Here is a 21,231-nt window from a genome sequence, read left to right on the forward strand (position 1 = left end):
TTCCTTACCTAAAGTGGGTTTGTCGTCTATGAGGTGGGCCACCTCAATCTTTTTCATTTTTTTTAATTTAAAAAGTGTTTTATATACATTGGGCGCCTCTTTACCCTCTACTGTTCCTAACAAAGAGGGGGCAATAGTTCTGTATAATTAGACAATTCTTAAATCCTACTTAACGGCAGTTTAGCATGAATTTGTAGATCCGCACTACAGTTAAGTAAACAGAAAATCCATCCCTAAACTGCTGCAGATTAAGAAGTGCTCAATAACTTCTACACAGCTTGTGCAGTGCAAGCTAGACATGATTTGTGAAGCGTTCCTTCCCCCTGCTGAATCCTGTGAAGCTGTTCTGTGCTTAGCCCTTCCAGTGCTGGGCATTGATGCAATACAGCAGAGTATTGGTTACCTCACCAACAGCAATTTCCCTCACATACTGTAATGTCTGATAAACCCTCCTAACTCCTCCTATTTAAGAACTGTTTAAGAAGGAAACTCTACTATTTGGTGATTTCTTAATACATCTGAGACAGTTCTGCACGGATTTCTAAAAACCTACCAATATTTTATCTCAGACACTCTTGACAAATGTCCCCCAAAGAAACAGTGATCTAATTCTAGCAGGCCTAAAGTGTAAGAATAAACTCCACTGTCAGTACAGTCCACGGAATTTATGAGTAGCATGAATAAATGTTTTAAAAGTGACATTTCGTGCCAGAAAATACAGGTTTTGCTGTTTAGCTACACCCTTGCCTGAAAACCTGCCCTTGCCGTAGAGGACAGGAAGTACCAACTCTCTTACAGCAGCCAAGGTATGCCCTGTGCCAATCAAAGAGGAGGGTGAAGAGAAAAAAGTTTACTGCCAATGTAAGTATTCCAAGTGACAGATGCACTATGGCACATACCAGAGCTGCCCAAGAGCTCCCCTCCTGCTTTAAACAGAAACAGGGGCGTAGCAATAGGGGGTGCAGAGGTAGCGACCGCATCGGGGCCCTTGGGCCAGAGGGGCCCCGAAGTGTCCACCATCTATCACAGTATTAGCTCTCTGTTGGTCCTGTGCTGGTAATAATCACTTCTATAGATGCTTTGAATAGTAGTAATTATTAACAAACTGTTCCCCATTCCCTTCTTGCAACTCTGACACTGTGGTTGTCCTTAGCAGGTTTTGGTGCGCCGTATCAATTGTTATGTATAGAGTGCTTGGGGGGGCCCCATGTAAAACTTGCACCGGGGCCCACAGCTCCTTAGCTACGCCACTAAACAGAAATCAACTGCTGCTGCATTGCATATAAAAAAAAAAGGGGGGGGGGGGGGGAGTCATAGTCACACTTTTTACCTATTACACTTAAAGAGAAATTGTAACCAAGAATTTAACTTTATCCCGATCATTAGCTGATGCCCCTTTATCCTCAAGAAATCTTTACCTTTTCTCAAATGGACCATCAGGCGGGTCTGTACGCCTAATATTGTGGTGAAACCCCTCCCACAGTGTGATGTCAGGACTATGGTCCTGACAGTTTCCTGCCTGAACTTCATTGCATTGTGGGAAATAACAGCTGTTTACAGCTGCCAACTGCCAAAAAAGGTAGCAGCATCTCCTTCCACTATCACCACCTGCCAGCAGTAAAAATTTCACCAAGTGATGTCAGAATGTAAGTCAGGGAGAGGAAAGATTTTACAATGGGCAAACACTGACTAAATCATTTATACACAATTATTGAACAAATGAAGCACTTTACAAAAAACGTAAATATTTCTCAAAAAAAAAAAAAAAAAAAATTAAGCACTTTTGTTCATTCTGTTATTTTCACTGGATCTCCTCTAATCAGTTGCTCTCTGTTATAACTGAAAGACAACTGATTTTCAGAGTAATGCCCATATTTTCCTATGACTCAGTTCCCATTATACACGTTTTAACAAAGCTTTTTCACAATGCTCTGCTATGGAGAAAAAAATAAAACGCATACTAATGCAGTGTAAAAGGGCCCTAAGTATCATTATGGCTGTTTGGAGTCCACTTGCTCCTGGGCCACTAGCAGATGCTATGGCTATTATTATGCCACTGGAAGCATCCAGATTTCGAACTTACCCAAGAGAATTCATTGGTTGTTCCTGCAAAATACCCAAAATAAGAAAATCTTGTTGGTATCCAAGACGGTGCAGTATTTTACCTTACCCATACATGTGTCCTACATAAAATCGCCAATATAGTTTTCTTCATCTTCTGAGTAGCACCTCATTTCCATGACTAGGTAGTTTAAAAATAAACAAGCAGACACATGGTAAGTTTTCTTTTTTTCTTTTACGAAAAAAGACAAACAAAAAAAATAATAAACACATAAAGCCACATAAATTTGTTTTTATACAATCTACAAAGCACTTTGTGCCAAATGTTTCCTACTGACCAGAAAGTACTCCACAGTATTAAAAAAAAGAATTACGCTTATATTCATCGAAAGGGAACGAAAATCTATTAGCACAGCCACAGAGAAGAGCAAGCAAGAAGGAGCCTCTGCTCTCTGTTATCAGAGAGGACAGACTCTAGAAGTGGAGGGGAAGGAGCAAGCATTGGGTGTAGGGGAGATAAAGAAAAGTAAGGTAAGAAAAGAAGTAAGACTAGATTGTGGGGTGCAGGGACACGAGATAGGAATGCACCAACAAGTCACAGTGCTGATACTGAAGACATCTAGCAGAAAGAGAGTTTCACAGTGGGGACAGATAGCTGGAGAGGGGAGCAGGGCGGGACGGAGTGTGCTTTAATTCCCCTTTATTCCCTGGCGTTTCATGTCCCTCATCCAGGCACGATTCCCTTGCTGTACAGACTTACATCACATCTTACACAAGAAGAACACGTTGGTTACATCACAGCTACCAAGCTTGAGCCGGTTCTGAGGCAGGGAGAGAGCTCCTGTTAGCCGTGTCCTTCAACAATATGAGTCCGTTCTCTCTTCTATGGTGAGCATTCCCTTCCGCCACCATCCAGATAACCAAGATTGTCCACAGCGGCACCAGCAAAAGACCGGAGTTACAGCTGCATACTCTCAAAGCGCCTTAAGAGCTCACCTTGTATACACCAGCTATTCCTCCCATAAGAACAGTGTTTGCCAAGTAAACAACTGAGACATATTTAGGGAATGTGAGTATCAAAGCCTGAACTGGCTAGATTACTAACTATATACAAGTTCGGCAGTAAAGTAGATGGCTCCTAAACCCTGTAAAAAGTGTAACAATATGCCTTGAAGCTGACCATTTAGTGGGCTATGCCAAAATTCCATCGGTTCGCTTTGGACTAGCTACGCTGTTGTAGCAATATCGCTGTCACAGGTGCCAATGATACTAACCCCTGTAAACAGATATGTTTAACCCTAGTGAACAGATTGGTTGTGTTCTCTGAAACAGTAGTCAATGCTTCAAAATGGCAAATGTCACAACACACCTGATTAGCTCCTTCTCGGAAATCCATTTCATATATTTCTAAGGAGCACATGTGATTCAGGCCGACACAGGAATGACCAGTTCCCACTGGAGATATATGATAAGATTCTCAGTGTCGATAAGTGGTTCACATCCCAGCCTATCAGGCTTTAGAATTGCAACTGGTGCCCACTCCCTATACTCAGCATTTGAGCTCTGTTCTAAAAAAACACTAATGATTCTTCCCATAACGTGGAAGAAAGGAACACGGCATGCACACAGACAAGAGAAGCTAAGCCGAACGGCAATGCACATATACAGCAACAGCGAAGACAAAGCAGCGGTCACGAACCTCATAATCTCTTAGCATGGCCCCTTCACTTAAGCCAGTTCTAGAACTGGAGGAGGGAACCATGCTGAGAAAGGCAGACTCCTGTAGAGGTATATTGTCACCAAGCAGAGGTCTAGTTTATAAGATTGTCCTTGCACTATCTGGAGAAAGCAAACCGGTGGGAAAGGAGGGGGCAGCCCCATTAAACATCTAGACCTGTCTCATGGAGAAGGTGAGGATGGAATCTTCAAAGCCAACATTGTCTTTCGAGTGTAGATGACGGTAGTACTGTGCTGCCCCCTTCCCAATTACTGCATTGTGCATCTGCTGCAGTGCTGGGTAAGGAGGGAGATTAAGACTGGTTCCCTATTGGTCAGCCCTTGTGGGAAGGTCTGCTGGCAAATGCGGGTAGAACCCAGAAAGGCAGCAATGAGACAGTTGACAGCCATGTATGAACCTGCAATTGTAGAAGTCACAGAAAATACTTGAGACATACATTGCACCTCAATATGCAATGTCCACATGTCTTTTATCTGGCAGTAAAAGGGAAAAAAGCTTCAACCTTACCTGCTCTGTTACAGGAGGCCAGTGAACCATTCAATTCCCCTAAAGCTACCAGTGCTCAGCAGCCAAATGGTTCACTATAGCTCTCTCAGTGCAGGCTGTTGAGGCTATGGAAAGGAAGGAGTGCTCAGCTCTTACAAAGAGCAGAATACAGGCCCTTGGCAGGACTGGCTTTTATCAGATGCCAAAGTGGCTGCACACACTCAGATGAGCATAGAGGATTAAATATGCCCAGCAAGACGATTGGAGAGAATAGGGAGAAAATAGGTTAGATAAGAGAAAACAAAACTTTGGTTTAAAACAATGGATAGATGAAGGTTTAAATAGAGGGAGGTTAATCCCTCAAAGCTCGGTCACTCCCCCAGCCCCTTTTTCATTGGGACCCCTTCCAGCACTGCTGGGGGGTGGGAACACAAAATGTCTATAATGCTCTGCAAACAAACATATGAACGGAGGTCAAAGTACGGGCAGTAACCAGATGGGCTTGTAGGGCAACAAAAAGATCAGCTGTGAGCAGAACAATGGCCCTAGCACAGGGTGTTATGTCTGGCAACACAGCACGAGAAATCAATATTTAAATCAAGTCTGTTTGTTGTCAAGCAGGCAGAAGGGTGGGGAAATTGATGGTAGTGGGGTGGAATTGCCAATAAACTTCATGCCAGTCCTTTTTCATCCCAACAGCCTTGCATGTAGAGAGGTCTTTCCTTGGCTTCTTTGCCTCTGTCTGTGAACTGGGCAGGGAAGGGTGATCACGTAGAGAGGGGTTGGCAGGCGTGCAGAAGGCCTGCCCTGTGTGTGGACAGATAGAGGCCTGGAGTGGGGATGAAGGCTGGAAAGAGATGGTTGAAGAAAGTGGACTTTGGAAGCAGCAAGTGCCTCAAGTGTTGGCTTCATCATCAGTGTCATCAATCAGGACCTTCGATTCACGAGTCTTGCTCCTACAGGATGAAGAGAAAACAGGCATTAATCACACAATGCTACAATCAATGTCCCTATAACATTCAATCATTCAGTTCATCCTATATCTGTTTAGCGGGCATTTAGAAAAGGTAAAAGTGTGTCTCAGAGTTATAGTAAAACAAAACCCTTAAAGGAAACCTGTAGAAAGAGGAATAGAGACGGTAAATACTGTAAGATGCAATTTTTTTTTAAGTTTATGCAAATCTATAGTTTTGAATCAGGCTAAATCCTCATGAGCACACACCTCCTTTGTGTCACCTGTTGCAGTCATCAGTTACTGCATTTAATTGGTCTAATACAAATCTTGCACAACATTAATTGGTCTAATTCAAAACTTAAAATTAAATATAACCCCCTTGGGTGGTAATCCCGAGTGTTGCTCAAGGTTACTTTTAGCAGGAATTAGCGGTAACCCCAAGCTACACTCGTGCATACTGCTGGGAGGCCCCCTGCAGAGTTCACAGCAAAGCTCTCGATCACTCACCCTGCGATCCAGCCGCAGCAGTCCATCTTCTCAGTGGCTTCCATCTCTAAGCTGAGATCACTTGTCTGTCACATGACAACAAGGCATCTCATCTTAGAGTTAGAGCACCAACTGGATGACAGGAGGAAGTCTGTCAGCATGTGGCCAGCCAATCAGCTAATTTTGGCACAGCTCCGATCATTTGGGTGCTGCCATAGGCCATAATGAGAATGACAGTATTTCATGCCGTATAAGACGCTCTGGAATATAAGACGCACCTAGGTTTAGAGGGAAAAAACAGGGAAAAAAATATATAAACTAAACCTGGTGCGTCCATATTTCAGGAGCGTCTTGTACATGACCTCCCCCAAATGGTGCCCTCCTGCGTCCCCATGTCTCCCCCAGGTGTCCCCCTGTCACCCCCAGGTGCCAGTGCTGTACCCCCAGGTGTCAGTGCTGTACCCCCATGTGTCCTGTCATGTCCATGTGTCCTGTCCCCCTCTAAGTGTCCCCCTGTCTCCCCCAAGGGGCCCCCCTGTCTCCCCCAAGTGTCTTCCTGTCTCCCCCAAGTGTCCTCCTCTCTCCTCCAAGTGTCCTCCTCTCTCCTCCAAGTGTCCTCCTCTCTCCTCCAAGTGTCCTCCTCTCTCCTCCAAGTGTCCTCCTCTCTCCTCCAAGTGTCCTCCTCTCTCCTCCAAGTGTCCTCCTCTCTCCTCCAAGTGTCCTCCTCTCTCCTCCAAGTGTCCTCCTCCACTCTGTCCCGCTGTGAGTCATCTCACCCCGCTTGTCTATACCCCCTCCTGTGTCGCCGCCGCCCCCCCCCCCCCCCCCCCCCCCCCCGCGTGAGAAGCGGCAGCGGCAGAAGCTTACCTCCTCCATCTTGCCCGCGGTGATTGAAGACATCCGGCTCCTGTGTGCGGCTTCCTCTAGTGCCGGCTTGTAATGACACATAACTGATGACGCGTCGTTACAAGCCAGCACTAGAGAAAGCCGCACATAGGAGCTGGATGTCTTCAATCGCCGCGGGCAAGATGGAGGAGGTAAGCTTCTGCCGCTTCTCACTCGGGGGGGGGGGGGGGGGGGGGGGGGGGGGGACCCGGCGACACAGGAGGAGGTATAGACAAGCGGGCGCAAGGGGGAACGCAGCCACAGCAGACACACAGGCAAGGCAGGGAATTCCCGATGATGGCGGGTCGGCGGTTCGTATCGGCGGGCGTCCATAAGTCGGGGATTCCCTACCTTTGCCGTATAAGACGCAGGGACTTTTTCTCCCCATTTTTGGGGGAGAAAAAGTGCGTCTTATACGGCGGAAAATACGGTACATCTATTGCAGTGCTCAGTCACCAACTTGCAGGGGGAAAAGTATTTGAAGCAGGCAGGAGATTTAGGAGGGGTAGGGTGAGCGTTTCAGATTAACCGTGCACACAAATGTGCCCACGCAATTTTTAAATGTATGCGTGGCAGGATCCCGAGGAGGTGAGTAATGTGCATTCTTTACTAGGGGGTTGGGAGGGCACTTGGGAGACCTATACTAGGGAAGGGGGAACCCTCTGGCTATATACTCTGAAGGGATGGGGAGGGGGAAGGATCACTCCTGGGCTACCTATAAAATTGACCTGAACTCTTGCACAAGACAGAAGAAAAACAGAGAAAAGCACCCTGTATGTGTATAGAGAGTTTAGCCAGTCTAAGGCTCCCTTGCACACTGCAAATCCGTTTTCAGATTCGGATTTTCAATTCCGATTTTCCCCGAATACATTTAACAGAAAAACGGATCAAAAAATGCAGCATGCAGTAAAGATTAAAAATCAGAATCGGATGTAAAAACAGATTAAAAAGCGGAATCGGAAATGCATGCAGTGTGCAGGGAGCCTAAAGCCTCATTCAATTCTGATTTTTTATTCTGATTAAAAAAACATAGCAGCATGCAGTACTTTTTAAAATCGGAATCACAAATCGTATAAAACAAAAAATCAAAATCGCACGTAGTGTGCAAGAGGCATAATTCCCCCTCATCTGTGACTAATAACATGTGTAATTTGATCTGTCAGCTGTCTGCCTCGGCAGAACAGCCAATTTATAAACACAGGATGTTAACCCTATGTTTACTTCTATGAAAGCAGGAAGTAGACACACTGGAGATTTATAGCAGAAGTTCTGTAAGCTGTAACAAAGAAATGTCTAACTACCTGGAGACTGCTCCACGCCCATGGGCGTGGCGACAGCCCCACGACCGCCTAACGCCGATTGGCGTCAAGTCCTGGGGCTGCATTTTGCAGATCGCGCGCAGGCTGCTTGCGCATCTCCTGCTCGGGGAGCAGAGCTCCGCCCCGCCTTCAGTCTCCGAGCGGCTATTGCCGCTCGGGAGACTGTTAGACTGCTTTACTGTTAGTACAGCGCTGCGATCAGCAGCAGCGCTGTACTGGGGACAGCCGTGTGACACGGTTGTCCCCCTGCGGGACAAGAGAGCGATCGGCTCTCATAGTCAGAAGCCTATGACAGCCGATCGGCTCTCATAGTCAGAAGCCTATGACAGCCGATCGCCGTGATTGGCTGGCTGGGGGGGAGGGGATTGAAAAATAAATAAATAAAAAAAAAATGTCAAAAACAGTAAAAAAAACCAAACAAATATTTATAAAAAAAAATAAAAAAAATTAACTTGGGGGCGATTAGACCCCACCAACAGAGAGCTGTTCGTGGGGGGAAAAGAGGGGCGGGAGGTTTGGGGGGGGGGGGGGAAGAATCACTCGTGTGATGTGGCCATTTTAAGCTGCAGTGGCCATTTTAGAGAAAATGTGCCTGTTCTTTAGGGGGGTTACCACTGTGGTCCTCAAGTGGTTAAAGATGATACTGTTTATCTTTTAGAGCAGAGGAAGTTCTGAATTCATATCTGCTTTAACAAGGGGAGCAATTTCTGGCTACCTAAACTGGGGGGGGACCTCTCTGGCTGTCTATACTTGGGGAGGGGAGAACTCCCTAGCTACGCATAACGGGAGGCAAACTATGTAACTGTACAGGGGTCACTCTCTGGCTACCTACACTCAAGGGTCACTCTCTGACTGACTAAACGGGAGGCCTCTCTGGCTGCCAAAAGTTAGCAGTATGATTCTCTCCAGAGAAATCATTGTACCGCTTTTTTAAACAAAAAACCTGGAAAGAATCATACTGCTAAGGAGGTTAATGAGGTGGTACCAATTTTAAGTTGATGCAATTTTTCAAGTCAGATAGTCTGATTATTCGATAATTTCCAGCACGTCCGATGTGCTTCCAATTGAGAAAGGGATCACATTTTTTGCAGTGCTGATCTCAAAATCAAACTCTTTTTTGATTGAAAATGCTGGAAATTATCATACAATCAATCTATCTGACGTGAAAATTACATTGTGTGTATCCAGCATAAAGGTAGCCATACAAAGTTATTTGGCAAAATCAATCACTTTTACTGAATCTACCAGTGATGTGTTTTAGATCATCTTGGTAATTGATAAACTATCGAGTGGCTTGCATCTGCACAGTCTCTGCCCTGTAATGTTGCCCAAAGGATTGGGTTCTAATCGTCATCGGGTAACTTTGAGCATGTGTACAGGCCTTAACGTATTTCTCAAATCAGGTTGCCATTGACTCATACATCAGTTTCCCATCACTGAGGTGTGTTAATAAGGTTTCTGGTCCTGTCAGGCCACTCACTGGGAGGACAGGCGTGGTCTGCGGAGAGAAATACTCTGGGAGCGTTTCCAAGTCTTGCTCTTGGCTCGGTTCTTGACTCCGTCGTCCTGATCCATCATCTGCTCCAGCAGTGTTTGGTCGTCGGCATTCATTGGTGCCACAGAGATGTCGCGTACGGCACGGAATTCACCACAGTTATTCAGATGCTCGTTCTCCAGACGGAAGAAGTTCCACACAAAGCGGCTGTGGGGTGAGAAGAGGGACATTCAGAGCAGGTGCATAAAGACACAGGTGGAATAGCAAAGTGTAATGAAACATGAAAGGTCTTATTTTAATTGTCTCATATGAAAGTAAAATGTAGAGGTTATGGCAAAACTAAGACAAAGTTTTTGTACTTGAGCCCATCACTGCCATGTTATTCCTACATGAATAACATTGCTTTACTAGTACACAATGACTTCTTGTCTTGCTGGCCAGGGCTGCAGAATCTGTTTTTTATGTTTTATGGGATGTTATGTTGCTTTTTGGAGATCCCCTTTTGTGCAGAGCTGATATTCATGAGTGATATTCGAAAACTGCTCTTCGGTTATCTACCTGTCAGACGTTTGTTTACACTAGAAAGGCAATGTTGACTCCACAGAGAATAACAGAGCGACTGGGCAGTGAAAGAATAATTTCTCATGAACAAGGCTGCTGTTGTGCAATCAGATTTATAAGGGGTGCTAAAGAGCATCTGTTTATTAACATGTACCTGTGCTCAGGATATCTATTGCAAAGACAGTCTTGTCTTACTTGTTTCATTTTTGTATTTTTAATAATGGCAGTACAGAGGAGGAGCAGCAGTCCACTGTAATGATATCAGCGTTAGAGTGGGTAAAAAAAAGTAATAATTTCAAGTTGATGTATATTTCATGCAAATTCATGGAGCTTGGATTTAGATCAATCGAAATCATTAACTACTGCACATGATTGGTAATATTTCAAGCTGTATGAATTTGAATAAAATGAACATTAAATTTGAAATATCTTCAGTTTGCAGTGATTGCCTTACAGATCTGCACAATTGGTGTTGTGCTACTAAAGGCCTGTGTATGTGATTTCTACAATGATTTTTCCAACTGCCGATTTTTTTTTTTAGTGTCTAGCAGAAATGGGCTTCTGAGTCGCTACGAGTTCATAGCTACTTTGATTCAAAATCTTTCTTAATGAATGCAGGTGTGACCGTGGGAGACCGGGATGGGGGGTTAATTTACCCAGAAGTCCATGGGATCCTACGCATATCATTCCCATCACATGCGACGTATGTGACGTGTTCCACCACTCACTGCCGCACTTCCTCCTTCCGGCTTGAAGAAGGAAGTGTAGTAGCGAGTCGTGGAACGCGTCACATATGTTGCATGTGACGGGAATGATACGCGTAGGAACCCACAGACCTCTGTGTGTAAGATAACCCCAGTCTCTAGCGGTCACACCTGCATTCATTAGGATTAATTACCATTTTATATCAGAGTATCTACGAACTTGTAGCTACTCGGAAGTCCATCCCTGGTGTTGAGCGATCGTTTCTGCAATCTCGTGACTTGGGTACAGGCTTGCAGTTACACGGACAATTGGCGACGCGTGGTGTTAACGACAGTCAAGGCAGATCAGATCTTTAAGGTCCCTGATGACTCCGTGCAAAGTACCGGGATCAATTGACTTCCCGTTTGCACCCGTTGTGTGCCATCGCGTATACCCGCCGGCAGGAGGATGGATTGGGGAACGTTTGTTGGACGGGGGACGTTGCTGGGATCCATCTTACTACATCGTCAGGTGGGTATTCAGCTTGAGAGGAGAGAGGAACAGGAAGCATCCTGCTGTGAGTAAATGTAATAGCCATGGACTTAAGCCTCATCTACACGATACAATTTTCCATCAGATCCGGATCTATTAGATGGAACTATTAGATAATTTCCAACCGGTCCAATCAGATTGCATTAGATTTTGCAATAGATTTTGGGTACTTATGAAAGCAAAATCTATCGCAAAATTGATCTGAAACAAATTGGATGTCTACACACAATGCAATTTCTTATTAGATCTATCCAATAGATCCATCTATCTGATGGAAAAATTATATTGCGTAGATGAGGCTTAAAACAGCCAGTGTAGTAAACAGATATTCCCTCTGGGAGGGTCAGGCACAGGTTACCTGTTCAGACACTAAACTGTCAGCTGAAACTATCACAAACAAATGTTGCTGGCAATAAAAGACTAATAAAATTAATCTTGGATATGACCGTTGTGAGAGGAAAAACACAGGGAAATGGAGAGAGAGACAGAAAATGAGAGAGAGAGAGAAAGAGGAGAGGGAATGTCTGGAATTGACCTGAGCAGTGTTGTTTTGGTCTGCAGTTCTTTACAGAGTTCCTTTACACACCCTGATAAAGGTCAGAGGACTAAATGTAGTTCTTACAGCTGGCACAGCACAGTGATGTTCCACAATAAAACTGTTCTTTTATTAGGTGTTCAGGAACATCACAAACAAATAGCTGCTCTTCTCTGCACAGCTATTTCGGGTGAGAAAACCCAAACAGATAATGCCATACCCAAGCATGAAGTGTCCAATTATTGTATCTGGTGTCTGTGACATTCAGGCCCGAATCTACCTCACAGGAGCCTATAGGCACAGATGTCCTGGTGCCTAATGGCCCATACACACGGGCTACAACTGTTGCTGGAAACACATGGCGTGCGCATGTTGCAGGAGACAGGTCCTCCGTGTGTATGAGGCGCGTGCAAGGAAATGTTGCTAATCAGAGCTGTCGCCAGGCGATTGACTTGGCCAATCGCCGGTAACAGCTGTTGCAGGAACCGTCGCTAGTCTCAAGTCGGTGCGGTCGTGTGTATGCTAGTCTCTAGCAACTCTTATGAGTCCGACAGTTCAATGAACCTGTGACAGAAGCTGCTGAGCAACAGTTTCCGCTATGTTGCAGACAGGTTGTTTCTGCGTGTATACAATCGTCGCTTGTATACAACTGTCGTTGCTGGAGACTTTCAACTGTTGCTTGTCTCCATGCAACTGCAGACATCCGTGCCTCGTGTGTATGTAGCATTAGACTTCACCCTCCATGAACAAACCCCTGCTGAACCACACCGCAAGTGTGCTCGCTAGCCCAGCTGTCACTTCTCCCTTATGGCCCCATACTCAAGGGCTACATTTGTGGCCTGTCGCTAGCACACAGGAGCGTGTGCACGACAGGCCGACGACAGCTCGTCGCCAGGTCCCTCCGCATACACACGGCGGAGGGACCTGGCAACTGATGCGGCGCAAGCGGTCGTTGTTGTTCCTCCCCCCGCCGGAAGCTCAAGGTATTCCCTGTTTGTTGCTGTCGCTAGTCCGCATACCCACGCGGACTAGCGACAGTTGCAGCGGAATTGCGGCGGCAACTGTCGCCAGGCGATTGACCGCGCCAATCGCCTGGCGACAGCAGCGACGAGCGACAGTTCGGGGTGCACGCCCGTGTTGCGCCTCATACTCACGGGCGACCTGTTGCCGCAACGCGCGCGCCGCGGCGACAATTGTAGCCCGTGGGTATGGGCCATTACTTCCCTTGCCTGTCATAGTTAGCTACAGGTATCTCTTAGCATTAGGTAGCCAGAGGTACCCTCAATATTAAGTAGATAGAGGTGTACCCAACTAAAGGGAGATCTTGTCAGTGGAATGCCAAGACCTGGGTGAGTAGCCTCACATTTACGATCTGCTTGGGACTTTGCATTGGGAAGGAGGGAGGTAGTCGCTAAGGGAGGAGTGTGAGACGCCTTTCTATCATGAGGCGCCTGTAGGCACGTGCCTTATGGTAAATTCGGCCCTGGTGACATTCCCAGTCATTTATAGTGGATGACCTCTGCCTTTGCTTGAATTGGTAAATCTGCACTGTTTTATTTCATTAGTGCAGTACTAGGAAGCGATATAGGTAAAAAGCAAGGTGTCTGGTGGTATTTAACTACCTCATTAACGTGAGATACAAGGTAACTAGTGTTGGTCCACTAATGTCATGGTTTGAGTCCAACACTGCCGAGAACTTTTGTACTTGCCATCTAGTGTAATGCATCGTCAGAGCATTTCCTTTAGGGAGATAAATGCACTTAAAGCCAATGGGTACCACTTTAAAAATAAAAAAGTCAGATACTCACCTAAGGAGAGGGAAGGCTCGGTCCTAATGAGCCTTCCCTCTCCTCTCCCAATGCCCTCGGTGCTGCGCTGGCTCCCCCGCCGCAGGGACTTCGGAGGTCTTCGGGAGCACTCGGGCTTATAGTGCTTATAGCTTATAGTGCGTCATAGATAACGCTCGCGCATGCATAGTATGGAGCGGCCCGTCTTCGGAAGCCCGAGTGCTCCCGAAAGCTCCCTTCGGCTGCGGAAGTGGCAGTATTTGACCGAACTGGTCGAATACTGCTACGGGGGATCGTGCGCGGGACCGGGCACCGGGAGAGGAGAGGGAAGAAGGCTCATTAGGACCGAGCCTTCCCTCTCCTCAGGTGAGTATCTGACTTTTTGATTTTTAAAGTGGTAAACATTCACTTTAATAGGTGACAAGTAATTCTCATGACAGACTACACTATCAGCCATTACTCTGTTTGCAATTTATTAGTAGACTTTTTTCGAAATAACACAACAGAATAAACAAGACATGCTACGCATTGGTTATTTAAGAGACCAAGAGCAGTTTGCAAAGGAAGAGTGGTACAAAATTCCAGGTGAGCGTTGTAAGAAGCTTCTGATGCTTATAGGAAGCGACTGATTTCAGCTATTTTTTCCAAAGGGCGTGCAACCAAATATTACGGTAAAGGTGTCAATAACTTTGTCCAGCCCATTTTTGGTGTTTTGCGTGGCATTATGTCCAATTTGCTTCTTTTGCCCTCCGTTTTTTTGTTTTGTTCCAATACACAAAAAGAGAAAAAACGTGTGTAGCAGAACAAGTTACTGAAATACTTTTCTGTGAGAAAAACGTATTACCTGGAAAAATGTCTGGGGTTCCAACAATTTCGGCCATGACAAGATCACCTCACCAGTGTAATCCAGCAAACATGGGAAAATATCCAAAAACTGTAAAAGTTGTCCTCTGCAATATTTTATAATCTATCTATATTGTCACCCAAATAAAGATAAGTGCAGCACAAACAAACACAGCTTCAATCAAAAGCATGACATGTTTGCAAAAAAGTGACGGCACCTGTCCATTTCAGGTCCTTTATCAAAGCTCATTACAAAAGGGTAGTTCATAGTTTAGAAAGCAAAGTTACTGTATGATGCAAGTTAACAGAGGCTTATACAGACACTAGAGGTTTTTACACTTTCCTACTGAGGGTTTTTTTTTTTATAGTTCAGCGTGGCTCTGGTTACTGTAATAACCTGATCACTAATTACCACAACTAAATGATCTATATATTGTTTTTTTCAGGACAAATTAGGCTTTTTGTGGCTGATATTCGTTTTTTAATTACTTTATTTTCTATGCATTTTAAAAGAAAATAAGGAAAAAAGTGAAAGAAATACTCAATTTATCCACTTTCATACATTATATCTTTAATGTAAACAGTTCTATTGCACATTAAACCCACACATTTTATTTGTCTATCTCTCCTGTTTATTTTAACAGTTCATTTGTTTTCATCATGCATTAGGAACAGATTCTATACCCTGCTCACTTGTTGCATCTGTCTTCTCCTGCAATGTTTATTTTACACTTGTTTACTCACTAGTCCTGTCATTGAATTCCCTGGGGGAAGGAGGGGGTTTGCGGTCATTCCTTTTCAATTCTGTAGACTTTTTATCAGCTCAGAGATAAACAGTGTTATCTAGGATTTTGTAGAGAGGAGAGTGCAGTAACTTATTTTTACTTCCTCTGGCAGGAAGCGGTTAAGCCGAGGTGGTTGGTTAGGGACAACTCTGCCCAGAATCTAGAGTGTAGGAAATCTCCAACCAGCCTCAGCCGAGAACCCTTTAGTGTGTTTATGAAACTTTTGAGTGGAACCATAGTACTGTCTGACTACAAATTCAAATGTATGTTGAACTGACACGACTCATGCCAAATCGGGTCTTCAGTCAAAATTGCTATAAGAAAAATATTTCATAAGTAGAACCAAAGCGCTTTCTCAGCCAAAACCTGATGTTCCCAGATGGATATTTATGGCTGAGAGCTGGATAGCACTGTATTTCTGTAGCGATGCTGTCTGGTTGTAAAATTATGACTGTTTACAGCTACATGGACAAACCATTCAACCCAAATGTTTTATCTTTAACAGGGAATACAGGCCCTCAATTGTCAGACTATGCTCTGCAATGCCTTTGGGCCAGATGGCAGACAGTAATCTGAGGGCAGCTGCTTGTCTGCCTTCTATCTGTAGACTAAAATGTCATGTCCATGGCCAGCTGAGGTCAGCAGCATGCATGGACCAATTGTGTTAGCGGACTTCACTGCCTGACTTAGAAAGGAAGGAAGGCTTTTTGGTAGGTGGGATAAAACATTATGGGTGGGTAAGGTATAGGAAGCACATGGTTCAGGCTGCGTCATACAAGGTTCGGCCCTGAGGCCACCTATCCAGCTCTCGGGTACACAGACATTGCAGAGCTAGGCTTTGGGGGTCTAGGAACAAGACTCACCTAGTACCATGCATGCATCAAGTTAGAGTACTGTAAATACGTGGCAAGGAACTCCTTCGGGTGACCAGCAGAGGGCATAATTGTCATGCAATAACACTACATTCCAGTGAAAAATCAATACAGTGCAGAAGCAAAACACAACAGTTCACTAAGGTCATAATTAGGTTCCTAATTTGATCAGAAATACACACCGAAATATTTCAAGAGTTTGGGGTTGCAAAATAATGCATTTATTAGAAGATCGCTGTCAAGTAAATTGTATTTAAAGATGTGAAGGTCAAATCAATGTCCTTGGAAGACAAAAAGCAGACTCCGCAAAAGGAAACCTCAGACAAGAGGCAAAAAAACACACGTGACAGGGGAGGATGGAAAAACTATGTGTTCCAAGCCAGTCATTTTAAAGTAGACCTGAACTCTTGCACTGAACAGAAGGAAAACATATAGACATGTACCCTATATAGAGAGTTTAGCCTAATTTCCCCTCATCTGTGTCTAAGCACACTTTGTAATTTGATCCCTTAGCTGAGTCAGCTGACAGCCACGGCAGAGAGGCACTTGGTAAACAGAGGATACCTGCTTCCATGAAAGCAGGAAGTAGAAACTCTGCAGATTTATTTCGGGATTTGTATCAGCTGTAACGAAGAAATGTTTTTCGTTAAAGGTTATTATGCTGTTGCGTATCTTATAGAGCAGAGAAGACGTTCTGAGTTCAAGTCAGCTTTACAGCATTGGATAGGATGGGAAAGTGTTAAAACTGTTGTCCTCAAAAACATGACCATACCAGCACTGATGGCATTTAGCAATAATAAAAAAGAAACAGTACTGAGGACCAAAATGTTCAAGGCTTTTTATAGATTGCTGCAAACTTATGGCTGGAAAAAGCAACTTCATCTACTGCTTACTATAGTTTGCACTAAAGCTCACCAAAGGGTATTGGACAAGTCTCTGTCATCAAAATCAAGAACAAAGGATGTATTATCTTTGCAACAGAAGACAAGTATTTTACAGCAACAACTATAGTCAGAGTTTATGACAATTATGGATTATTGATCTCTGTGGGCAAGCTAACTACGGTATCTTTCTCAGCCTGCGGAATGAACAGCCTACGTAAGCAGTAATTTCTCTTTTCCACAGGTGGCTGAACTGCTCATTTGTTGTGGGCAGTTCAGACTCCTGGCTGCCAGGTACAAGTGGCATTTGGCTGCAATTACATGGAATGGCAGCGTTTGGCAACACTGCATGTCACGCGGTGGTGTTAGCCAGCGGTGAAAAGCCTCACAGCTCATGTCACGTCTCAACGGCAACTTCATAAGGGCGCCACCTGTCCACCTTCCGCATGGGGGTAAGCAAGCCCCTGGACAGTGGACAGCAGCAGCTGACAGGCAGTGAATTCACTGCCTTCAGCTCACCATAGAAAATAGGCCTTAAAATTAGAGACTACTGCCGATACGTTAACGTGCATTCAATTGTAATTTATTGAACACATTACCGAGCTTACAGTGGCTTGCAAAAGTATTCGGCCCCCTTGAAGTTTTCCACATTTTGTCACATTACTGCCTCAAACATGAATCAATTTTATTGGAATTCCACGTGAAAGAATGCCTCTGCGATTTGTAAACTGATCTTTTTTTATACTTCGTGTTAATGTTGGCGATGTATGCTGTGCTGCCTTATCTCCTCACAGGAATAGAATCAACAGTGTCATATACTGTATTTATCTACTTTCCTGTGGAGTTACAGTGGCTTGCAAAAGTATTTGGCCCCCTTGAAGTTTTTCACATTTTGTCACATTACTGCCACAAACATGAATCAATTTTATTGAAATTTCAAGTGAAAGACCAATACAAAGTGGTGTACACGTGAGAAGTGGAACGAAAATCATACATTATTCCAAACATTTTTTTACAAATCAATAACTGCAAAGTGGGGTGTGCGTAATTATTTAGCCCCCTGAGTCAATACTTTGTAGAACCACCTTTTGCTGCAATTACTGCTGCCAGTCTTTTAGGGTATGTCTCTACCAGCTTTGCACATCTAGAGACTGAAATCCTTGCCCATTCTTCTTTGCCAAACAGCTCCAGCTCAGTCAGATTAGATAGACAGCATTTGTGAACAGCAGTTTTCAGATCTTGCCACAGATTCTCGATTGGATTTAGATCTGGACTTTGACTGGGCCATTCTAACACATGGATATGTTTTGTTTTAAACCATTCCATTGTTGCCCTGGCTTTATGTTTAGGGTCGTTGTCCTGCTGGAAGGTGAACCTCCGCCCCAGTGTCAAGTCTTTTGCAGACTCCTAGAGGTTTTCTTCCAAGATTGCCCTGTATTTGGCTCCATCCATCTTCCTATCAACTTTGACCAGCCTCCCTGTCCCTGCTAAAGAGAAGCAACCCCAGAGCATGATGCTGCCACCACCATATTTGACAGTCGGGATGGTGTGTTCAGAGTGATGTGCAGTGTTAGTTTTCTGCCATACATAGAGTTTTGCATTTTGGCCAAAAAGTTCCATTTTGGTCTCATCTGACCAGAGCACCTTCTTCCACATGTTTGCTGTGTCCCCCACATGGCTTGTGGCAAACTGCAAACGGGACTTCTTACGCTTTTCTGCTAATAATGGCTTACTTCTTGTCACTCTTCCATAAAAGCCAACTTTGTGTAGTGCACGACTAATAGTTGTCCTATGGACAGATTCCCCCACCTGAGCTGTAGATCTCTGCAGCTCGTCCAGAGTCACCATGGGCCTCTTGACTGCATTTCTGATTAGCGCTCTCCTTGTTCGGCCTGTGAGTTTAAGTGGACGGCCTTGTCTTGGTAGGTTTACAGCTGTGCCATACTCCTTCCATTTCTGAATGATCGCTTGAACAGTGCTCCGTGGGATGTTCAAGGATTTGGAAATCTTTTTGTAGCCTAAGCCTGCTTTAAATTTCTCAATAACTTTATCCCTGACCTGTCTGGTGTGTTCTTTGGACTTCATGGTGTTGTTGCTCCCAATATTCTCTTAGACAACCTCTGAGGCCCTCACAGAGCAGCTGTATTTGTACTGACATTAGATTACACACAGGTGCACTCTATTTAGTCATTAGCACTCATCAGTCAATGTCTATGGGCAACTGAATGCACTCAGACCAAAGGGGGCTGAATAATTACGCACACCCCACTTTGCAGTTATTGATTTGTAAAAAATGTTTGGAATTATGTATGATTTTCGTTCCACTTCTCACATGTACACCACTTTGTATTGGTCTTTCCCGTGAAATTCCAATAAAATTGATTCAGGTTTGTGGCAGTAATGTGACAAAATGTGGAAAACTTTAAGGGGGCCGAATACTTTTGCAAGCCACTGTAACTCCACAGAAAAGTAGATAAATACAGTATATGACACTGTTGATTCTATTCCTGTGAGGCGATAAGGCAGCACAGCATACATCGCCAACATTAACACGAAGTATAAAAAAAGATCAGTTTACAAATCGCAGAGGCATTCTTTCACGTGGAATTCCAATAAAATTGATTCATGTTTGAGGCAGTAATGTGACAAAATGTGGAAAACTTCAAGGGGGCCGAATACTTTTGCAAGCCACTGTAAGCTCGGTAAAAAAGATCAGTTTACAAATCACAGAGGCATTCTAGAAGCGCTACTGCTGCTTCAACTATTCTGTGTGCTCAGAGAAACATTCTATACTAATAACTATAGAATATGTAAAGCTATTAAATATAGGTGGTCACCTGAATCCAGAGCCGGGACAAGGTTCTCCAGCACCCAAGGCTGAGACACCAAAGTGCGTCCCTCCATCCCTCCCACTTCAGCCATCACACACTGATTGCTATTAGACTAAGAGGTGCCCCAAGGCCCCCAACACCTCAGTCTCTAGTTATCTGGCTTGTAGTCACTGCCATGCATCCCCTTTTCTTATTTCTCTCTGCTTCAAACACAAGAGGGGAATGATAGCTGAGTGAGTTGTGTGCCCCCTTCTACACTGCGCCCTGAGGCTAGTGCCTCTCTTGCCTCTGCCTCGGCCCGGCCCTGCCTGAATCTATCATTCATGATGATCTTGGTCAAAAATCTTCAATAAATGTAGATGTCCAATGAGTCATTAGTGGTCCATCAAGTTGGAAACCTAAAAACCAACCTTCTACTTCTGAAATTCTATTGAAATTCCCACAGTGGGTAATGTAGGCAGACATAACTTCCTTATAAACAATACCAGTTACCTGGCAGTCCTGACGATCATTCTGCTGTGTAGTGTCTGAATCACACACTAAAAACAAGCACGAGGCTCATCCAGTCAGAAACACCTGATCTGCATACTTGTTCAGGGTCTATGGTTAAAAGGTATTAGAGGCATAGGACCAGCAGGACAGCCAGGCCATCTGCATTGTTTAACCCTTTAGTAGCCAATTTATTTAGAGTCTTACAGGTGCTCCAGGCCAATTTTAGCCTTTTTTTTTTTTTTTTAATTTCTCATTTGTTACATAACTCCCTGCTTCTAAATAATGCTGCTGCAACGTGTATTTAATGGCCACTAGTCACTGGGGGCAGTGTGAAACAATAAAGACTTCTGCTTTCAGATTCTTTATTTTCTGCTAGTAAAGAGAGATCAAAGCATTCCAAGAATTTACAGCATGACGCGTTCTGCCAACTGAGGTTAAAAGCAGTGCACTATCTCAAACGAGATAACTATTGAAGTTGCTAATGGGTTAAAAGGAATTAAATATCTCAGCCTCCATAGCCTAACTTCAGGTGTACTTATAATGCTGTGAGTAATTTGTATTGCTTATCAATGTAAATTCTTACATAGTTACATAGTTATTTGGGTTGAAAAAAAGACATATGTCCATCGACTTCAACCAGATGATAAAGTACAACACCAGCCTGCTCCCTCATATATCATTGTTGATCCAGAGGAAGGCGAAAAAACCCTCACAAGGCATGGTCCAATTAGCCCCAAAAGGGAAAAAATTCCTTCCCAACTCTAGATGGCAATCAGATAAAATCCCTGGATCAACATCACTGAGCATTACCTAGTAATTACAGCCATGGATGTCTTTCAACGCAAGGAAAGGATCTAAAGCCACCTTTAAATGCAGGTATAGAATTTGCCATAACGACTTCCTGTGGCAATGCATTCCACATCTTAATCACTCTTACTGTAAAGAACCCTTTCCTAAATAAATGGCTAAACCGTTTTTCCTCC

General features: G+C 44.3%; 1 protein-coding gene across 1 annotated transcript in view; it reads right to left on the reverse strand.

Moving 5' to 3' along the window:
- Nucleotides 1-2,277: 2,277 nt before the first annotated feature.
- The window catches only part of XPR1 (xenotropic and polytropic retrovirus receptor 1), a 233,036-nt gene continuing 214,082 nt past the window's right edge, over nucleotides 2,278-21,231 (reverse strand). Inside the window, exons 14-15 of the mRNA XM_068239712.1 lie at nucleotides 9,411-9,632; nucleotides 2,278-5,241 (exon numbers count right to left, since the gene is read on the reverse strand). Coding sequence (XP_068095813.1) covers nucleotides 5,181-5,241; nucleotides 9,411-9,632 — 283 coding nt within the window. The 3' untranslated portion in view covers nucleotides 2,278-5,180. The remainder of the gene's footprint in view (nucleotides 5,242-9,410; nucleotides 9,633-21,231) is intronic.

Source organism: Hyperolius riggenbachi, chromosome 6, assembly GCF_040937935.1.
Source record: "Hyperolius riggenbachi isolate aHypRig1 chromosome 6, aHypRig1.pri, whole genome shotgun sequence".
NCBI classification, from domain to species: Eukaryota; Metazoa; Chordata; class Amphibia; order Anura; family Hyperoliidae; genus Hyperolius; species Hyperolius riggenbachi.